Source organism: Aspergillus karnatakaensis (genome assembly GCF_047715665.1).
Source record: "Aspergillus karnatakaensis strain CBS 102800 unplaced genomic scaffold BJY04scaffold_45, whole genome shotgun sequence".
NCBI classification, from domain to species: Eukaryota; Fungi; Ascomycota; class Eurotiomycetes; order Eurotiales; family Aspergillaceae; genus Aspergillus; species Aspergillus karnatakaensis.
In genome coordinates, this window is record NW_027395757.1 from 300,061 (window position 1) to 307,773 (window position 7,713).

At 51.9% G+C, this 7,713-nt stretch overlaps 3 protein-coding genes across 3 annotated transcripts; all 3 read left to right on the forward strand.

Moving 5' to 3' along the window:
• Positions 1 to 39: 39 nt before the first annotated feature.
• Positions 40 to 1,427, forward strand: BJY04DRAFT_195788 (putative GPI anchored cell wall protein). Its single transcript, XM_073712268.1, has 3 exons — positions 40 to 626; positions 688 to 833; positions 891 to 1,427. The coding sequence occupies exons 1-3, from the start codon at positions 523 to 525 to the stop codon at positions 1,178 to 1,180; spliced, it is 540 nt and encodes a 179-aa protein (XP_073568410.1). The 5' UTR covers positions 40 to 522; the 3' UTR covers positions 1,181 to 1,427.
• Positions 1,428 to 1,557: 130 nt separating this feature from the next.
• BJY04DRAFT_195791 (ribonucleotide-diphosphate reductase subunit RNR1) lies at positions 1,558 to 5,164 on the forward strand. Its single transcript, XM_073712269.1, has 3 exons — positions 1,558 to 1,834; positions 1,975 to 2,132; positions 2,187 to 5,164. The coding sequence occupies exons 1-3, from the start codon at positions 1,816 to 1,818 to the stop codon at positions 4,569 to 4,571; spliced, it is 2,562 nt and encodes an 853-aa protein (XP_073568411.1). The 5' UTR covers positions 1,558 to 1,815; the 3' UTR covers positions 4,572 to 5,164.
• An 840-nt stretch (positions 5,165 to 6,004) lies between these two features.
• BJY04DRAFT_195792 (RlpA-like double-psi beta-barrel domain-containing protein) lies at positions 6,005 to 7,387 on the forward strand. Its single transcript, XM_073712270.1, has one exon. The coding sequence runs from the start codon at positions 6,235 to 6,237 to the stop codon at positions 7,087 to 7,089; it is 855 nt and encodes a 284-aa protein (XP_073568412.1). The 5' UTR covers positions 6,005 to 6,234; the 3' UTR covers positions 7,090 to 7,387.
• Positions 7,388 to 7,713: the final 326 nt, after the last annotated feature.

Sequence of the window (7,713 nt, forward strand, 5' to 3'; positions counted from 1 at the left end):
CCTCCTAGGAACGACCGGGAGGCCATCCTTCGAGCCATATATAGCTGAAGACATCTCAATAAGCCCTTGACCTCTAGATAGGTAGCGTAAAAACACAACATTAAACAACAGGTACCTAGTTACCTTGTATTATGTAGTCCGTACAGAATTGAACCGCCTATTTATAGGACTAGCAGCCTTAGGTGTCAATCTGGGAAATTGGGCGGACTCAGGGACGAAGCGATCGGCAGGGCCAGTACCCGATTGGGTGAAACAGCCCTCTGCCGGGGACGACCCTTCAATTCCTTGTTATTTCTCCATCAAACCGTTCATTGTTGCTTCAGGATCTCGTCTTCAACTCTCTTACATTGTCGTCTGCCGCTCTTTCACAGACTTCGTTCTTTCCTTTACTATTACCTACAGTCTTTACCAGGATACCAACAGTCACTCTTTCACAATCAGCACATTTGGCGGGCCCGATTGATTCCCCTGAACCGACCCCATTTCGAAACCAACCCCGATTTCTTCGTACAAAACGCCATCATGCTCTTCGCAAAGTCCGCGCTCGCTATCGCCTTTTTCGCTCTCGGCAAGGTTACTGCTGCTGCGGGTACCGGCACTCCTGCCTGCCTTCTCACCGTTGTCGGGTATGAAATGACCACCGCTTGACGATTCGGTTGGCAATTTACTAAGAATCTCCTTGAACAGCCCGGAAACTCCTGGCGACCTTAAGGGCATCTGCAAAACCAATGCCGATGAGATCCAGTCCTCGATCAGGGACGAGTGCGGAGATGATACCAAGGACGCTCTGAAGTACTACGCCAGCGTTTGCGATGACGCCGGGTTCGAAGTTGGTTCGTGATCCCTCCTCGGTCCAAATACCTCGGTCAGAGCTGATCATACGTGCATAGACATCTCAACCTCGACATCCAGCTCGACCTCGACCTCGACTTCATCCTCCCACAGCACTTCTACCTCGGACTCCGATTCTGATTCTGACTCCGACTCTGACTCAAGCACAACCGGCGATGCAACTACCACTGGCGGTGCCAGCTCGACCTCTGAACCCGACTCTGAGAATGCATCGACCACCGACGATGCTGAAGACCCTGTTCCAACCAACGCTGCATCTACTGACAAGCAGGTCTCTGCCGCCGCCTTTGCTGCCGTCGTTTTCCTTGGTTTCGCTGCGACCCTCTAAGGACGCCCCGAGGGCTGTGTATCATATTTGGCATTTGGAAAATATCGGACCGAACACCTTCGATGAGACATTTTGCAACCAAGTTTCGTTAGCTCTTTAGATTTGTCAGCTCCTAGAATTCAGCACGCACCACCGTGTGCCTTACCAATCAAACAGTGCTCATGAACGCGTCTGTCATTCACTTTGGAGACACTACACAGTGCTGACTTGAGTAAACATACGCCGGAAAGCTCTTACCCGACTCGTCAGTCACCTCTACTGTCCTCTGTAGCCGGGAGTTTAGTCGTCCGACGCCGGAACGGCGGATCACGTGCTCACGTGATTGGGGCGGGATGCAAGGTTTGCAGGGCAACCCATTAAGTCCAAACACGAAAATTCGCGTTGATATCCACCAGGGACGCGTGAGACCCAGCATCAAATATATCCCTTCGTCGGCCCCTCCGTTCTCTCTTTTCTTCTCATCCCTCTCAGACTGCCTCAACGACTGCCCTTCTCGTTCGTGACGACTCTTCTATCTCTTATTGTGCAATAGTTGTCCCAGTCTAGCCAACAGTCACGACCATCTTATACCCTCCTCGTCTTCCCCAATCTCTCAGTTCACGTCCTCGCTGGGTCACTCCCCGCCGTCATACAAGATGTTTGTCTACAAGCGAGGTATGCATGCGTTCCCTTGGCATCTTGAAAGCCCTTGTTGTTCTGGGCTATGATTTTGATGCGTTGCCCTCGACTTTACGCGAGATTCGACCCTATCGCCACTGCTGGTAAGGCCCTGCTAATTTGGTCTCAACATGCAGACGGACGCAAAGAACGCGTACAATTCGACAAGATCACGGCTCGTGTGTCAAGACTGTGTTACGGTCTTGATCCCGAGCATGTCGATGCCGCTGCTATTACTCAGAAGGTCATCTCTGGCGTCTACCAAGGTGTCACTACAGTCGAACTCGACAACCTGGTAAGTTATCGTAGCAGCTGGCTGTTTGGTATAGTACTGATATCTCTCGTCAAGGCTGCCGAAACTGCCGCCTACATGACAGTTACCCATCCAGATTATGCCATCCTCGCTGCTCGTATCGCCGTCTCCAACCTCCACAAGCAAACCAAGAAGCAATTCTCCTTGGTCATTTCAGATCTTTACCATTATGTCAACCCGAAGAATAAGAACCCGGCACCGATGATTTCACAAGAGACATACGAGATTGTTCAGAAACATGCCGAGGAGCTCAACTCTGCCATCGTGTACGACCGAGATTTCAACTACAATTTCTTCGGCTTCAAGACTCTTGAACGATCATACCTTCTGCGACTCGATGGCAAGGTTGCCGAGCGCCCTCAGCATCTGCTGATGCGTGTTGCCGTCGGTATTCATGGAAGCGATATTGAGAGGGCCATTGAGACATACAACCTGATGTCTCAAAAATACTTCACACACGCCTCCCCAACCCTCTTCAATGCCGGTACACCCCAGCCGCAGTTGGCCTCGTGCTTCTTGGTAGACATGAAGGAAGACAGTATTGATGGTATTTACGACACCTTGAAGACTTGTGCTATGATCTCCAAGACCGCTGGTGGTATTGGATTGAACGTGCACCGAATTCGGGCCACTGGCTCCTACATTGGCGGTACCAACGGATCCTCTAACGGTATCGTCCCTATGCTGCGGGTGTTCAACAACACTGCCAGATATGTTGACCAGGGTGGAAACAAGCGTCCCGGCGCCTTTGCTATCTACCTTGAGCCATGGCACGCTGACGTCTTCGAGTTCTTGGATCTCCGCAAGAATCACGGAAAAGAGGAAGTCAGAGCCCGTGACCTCTTTTACGCCCTCTGGACCCCCGATCTGTTCATGAAGCGTGTTGAGGCGAACGGCGAGTGGACCCTGTTCTGCCCTAACGAGGCTCCTGGTCTGGCCGATGTTTACGGTGATGAGTTCGATGCTCTTTACGAACAGTATGAAAGAGAGGGCCGAGGCCGCAAGACTATCAAGGCTCAGAAGCTTTGGTATGCTATTCTCGAAGCTCAGACCGAGACCGGAAACCCTTTCATGCTGTACAAGGATGCTTGCAACAAGAAGAGCAACCAGAAGAACCTCGGCACTATCCGCAGCTCCAACCTGTGCACAGAGATCATTGAGTACAGTGCCCCGGACGAGGTCGCTGTTTGCAACCTTGCGTCTCTTGCTCTTCCCACTTTCGTTGACGCTGCTCGTGGTGAATACGATTTTGGCAAGCTCCATGAGGTCGTGGAAGTCTTGGTTCGCAACTTGAACAAGATCATCGACATCAACTACTACCCGGTGCCAGAGGCCAAGAAGAGCAACTTCCGTCACCGTCCCATTGCCCTCGGTGTTAACGGACTTGCTGACGCCTTCCTTGCGCTCCGTCTGCCCTTCGACTCGGCCGAAGCTCGTCAGCTGAACATCCAGATCTTCGAGACCATTTATCACGCTGCACTGACCGCTTCTTCCGATTTGGCTAAGCAGCTTGGACCCTATGAGACCTACGAAGGCTCCCCTGTTTCTCAGGGTATCCTGCAGTATGATATGTGGGACCGCACTCCCACTGATCTGTGGGACTGGGATTCCCTCAAGGCTAAGATTGCTCAGACTGGTGTCCGCAACAGTCTGTTGGTTGCTCCTATGCCCACTGCCAGTACCAGTCAGATCCTTGGCTTCAACGAGTGCTTCGAGCCCTACACTTCGAACATCTACTCTCGCCGTGTTCTTGCGGGCGAGTTCCAGGTTGTCAACCCTTGGTTGTTGAAGGACCTGGTCGACCTTGGGTTGTGGTCGGACAACATGAAGAACCGTATCATTGCCGATGGCGGTTCCGTGCAGAACATCCCCAATGTCCCCGAGGACATCAAGGCTCTCTACAAGACCGTCTGGGAAATCTCTCAGCGCCGCATCCTGGAGATGGCTGCCGATCGCGGTGCATACATTGACCAGTCTCAGTCTCTTAACATCCATTTGAAGGAGCCCACCATGGGCAAGCTTACATCTATGCACTTTGCTGGTTGGAAGATGGGGTTGAAGACCGGCATGTACTACCTGCGCACGATGGCTGCTTCCGCGCCTATTCAGTTCACAGTCGATCAGGAACAGCTCAAGGTGGCTGACACCAACGTCGCACGAGCAAGCAAGAAGCGGGTTGGTGGTGCCGCCGCCAACACATACTCGGCTGTGCCTCGTGCTCCCCTCGATTCAGTGAATGGCAATGTCGAACCTGCCACCAACGGCGTGTCTCACGAAGTCGAGAAGGTCAATGGCAACGCTGAGAATGTGGAGGAGGAGGAGACCAAGGACGACGAGCCCAGCGAGGCAGACATCTACTCGCAAAAGGTTCTCCAATGCAGCATTGAGAACAAGGACGCCTGTATCATGTGCCAAGGCTGATTTTTCCTTTCTCCCATTTCTTTTTTTCTTTCGCTGTTGCTGGTGTTTTTAATCTTGGGTTTCCTTTGTACTTATATCACGAGTTGATGGATATTGTGTTTTGTGTGTTTCTTGTTGTTTACCCCTCTTGCGCTTCGATGTCCATACAGTATTCTTACGACCAGCATATTATTCGATATTTGACAACACCTACATACGTGGCCGGAGGTTTGAATATCTGTGGCTGTTTCCCTTACATATCCTAGGTAGATTGAATTGCAATCAAGACGTACATTGTACTGATTATTTTGATGTGGACTGTGCAGTGTCGAATGCCTTAATGGACGGTCTCAAGAATGCAATAGCAAGCGAAGCTCTCGTTTTAAGCTGTGCACTGCTCACAAGACAGCAGGCTCATTGGTAAGACCCCCAAATGAGGGTGGAGATGAACTGGTCGTAAGCAGCCAGCAAAGAATCGTGTCGGAGTTCTATTGCCTTTTGTGCCCTCCAACAGACGAGGTTCATGCAGGAGGGTGGCGCAGATGACGCTCAAATTGGTTTTTTGTAGGATGCGATGAAACAGAGCAGCAGAATTGATTATTGTACTCTGTAACAATCTATTGAAATTGAGAACCGAATTTGACTGTGTTTTCCTTTCTCCCAAGAACAGGCTGCCGTGTCAGCCTCCAGGACGATCGGAATTTCTGAGCTGCCATGTCATCGTCAGACTCGTCACTGAACTCCGACTCCGAGTAAGACATGGATTTGATTCTGCTGGCCAGCCAGGGCTCAGGGCTGGGCTCTTCTCCATAGCTGGTAAGGAAAATACGAGTCCCCTGTGAGGCTGTGACTGGTCGTCCGCCTGAAACCTCACAAACCATCCAGCCCAAATCGACGACTCTCCGCCAAAGAGAGTGGCGCAATGCTGGCCAGACCACAGGGCGTTCGTTGAACAACGAATGGTAAAATGGCTGGTGGATTGAGAAAAATCAGAGACCAGTCCACGTCAGGGCCAAGGCTGTGGCTTTTCAGGCACCGAGCTGTTCTGTTGTGCTGAATGCTGATCCCCCTAGCCTTTACCAAACTTACAGCCGCTAACAAACCTTCGATGAAGATCCAGACCCTTTCAGGAACCACGGCGCCCGATTTCAGGTACCCGGTCCGTTTGGCATAATGGGAATTGGAGAGATGAGATGGCAGGTTGTTGTGATTCAGTCTGAATAGGAATTAATTTCCTTCAAAACTCAAAAGAGAGGAGATGAAATTCAAACAGGTGTAGGTGGTGCAGTGCAGTGCTGATTGTTGTCTTGGTGGGTCTGCAGACAGCTCGTATTTGGATGGTCTTTGATCCTTTCAGAGCGATACCAGACTAAACACATCGAGTTAGCCGCCAGTCCAGCATTAAATAATTAAATACCGCTTGAGCCCTTCTCGCGCCGTCGAGACCCTCCCTCGCCTTTTCGTCTTTCTTATCCTCACCACCACCAGTCCACTCATTGACAACCCCTCTGTCACTCTCTTTCTGCATATCTGCAGCCGTCGCTCCTTCCGACACATAACAGAGTTCGCTGTTAACGACCTGCTGTGCAGTCGTCTCCAACTCTTCGTTTCTTGATTCCCATCTGGGCGCTTGTCTCTCTTTGTGCCGTTCCCTTGATCAACACCATAGCCAACATCAATCACAATGGCCCCCATCGCTAAGTCTCTTGCCATCGCGGCCACTGCCTTCGCTGCCCTCGGCGCTGCTGCTCCTGGCCACGGCCACAAGCACAACCACAAGCGCGACGAGGTTACCGTCTGGAAGACCGTCACCACCGTCGTCTGGACCACCATTGACGTGACCACCACCGTTTACCCCGGCCAGGAGGCTCCTCCCAGCACCTTCGTTGAGGAGACTGTCGAGCACGCGACTGCTCCTCCCCAGCCTGAGCCCGAGCCTGAGACCACCACGACCTCCACCTCCACTTCCACTTCCACCTCGACCAGCACTAGCACTGTCGAGCCCGTCAAGACCGAAGAGCCAGAGGTGCCCTCCGTCGAGCCTGAGGTCAACGTTGTCAAGCCTACCGTCCCCACGGTCTCCATCCCAACTGAGATCCCCGTTCCTACCATTCCCACCACCACCTCGGTGGCCCCCGTTGAGACCGAGACCGCCGAACCCGAGCCTGAGCCCAAGGCTGATATCAACACCGGAAGCAGTGGTGGCTCTTCCGGCGGCCCTTGCTCCTCCGGCGCTCCCTGCACGGGACAGATTACCTTCTACGACACTGCCACTTCTGCTAGCGCCCCTAGCAGCTGTGGCTACACCAACGACGGCACCGTTGAGAATGTCATTGCCCTTTCTGTCGGCATGATGAAGGATAGCGACTGTGGCCGTAGCGTTTCCGTCAAGTACGGCGGCAAGGTTGTCAAGGGAACCGTCGTCGACAAGTGCATGGGCTGCGACAGCACCTCCATCGATCTCTCACGCCACTTCTTCTCCGAGCTCGCCTCCTTCGATGAGGGCCGTCTCCACGGTGTTGAATGGTGGTTGGACTAAACGTCTCGCTTTTCACATCTCGCTCACCGTCTGCGTCGTCTTACCTTACCTTCTTACATTCGCTATATCATATTCTTTATACCCTTCGTATCATGTGAAATGCTCGTTGAGCATTCATCTGAGCCCATTTATCCTTCGTGTTTATAGAGATTCATCCGGTTGTTGCACACTTATCCCAACCAAGCAAGGCATTTGATATTTTATATGGACAAAAGCAGAAAAGAACGGAAGGTTCAAAGGACAGGATCTGGAATCCCGCTGGGGCTTATGACGCTACGAATCAAGTGTTTTTTCGGTATTTCTGTCTCTGTAGTTCTCTTGTAGAGTGTACGGACTCACGGAATAGGCTGGTAGATTGTATATTTCCGAGGAGTCTCCGAGACACGGCTGAGCGATTGTCGGTCTGGTAAATGAGACTATTAACCGATCGGCAATGGACCATTCAAGTACGTAACAGCTGAAGCCGTTTGTGGAGATGATGGAGAGTTCGAACGTAGTAACTTACAAAGACATTGTCAGGATAGATGACGCATGACAAGCTTGAGATGTCCGGGGTAGGTAGACAGCACCGCCATGGAAAGAGGGCAATCTGGCAATCTGGCAATTTGTCGTGTGCAGCATGGA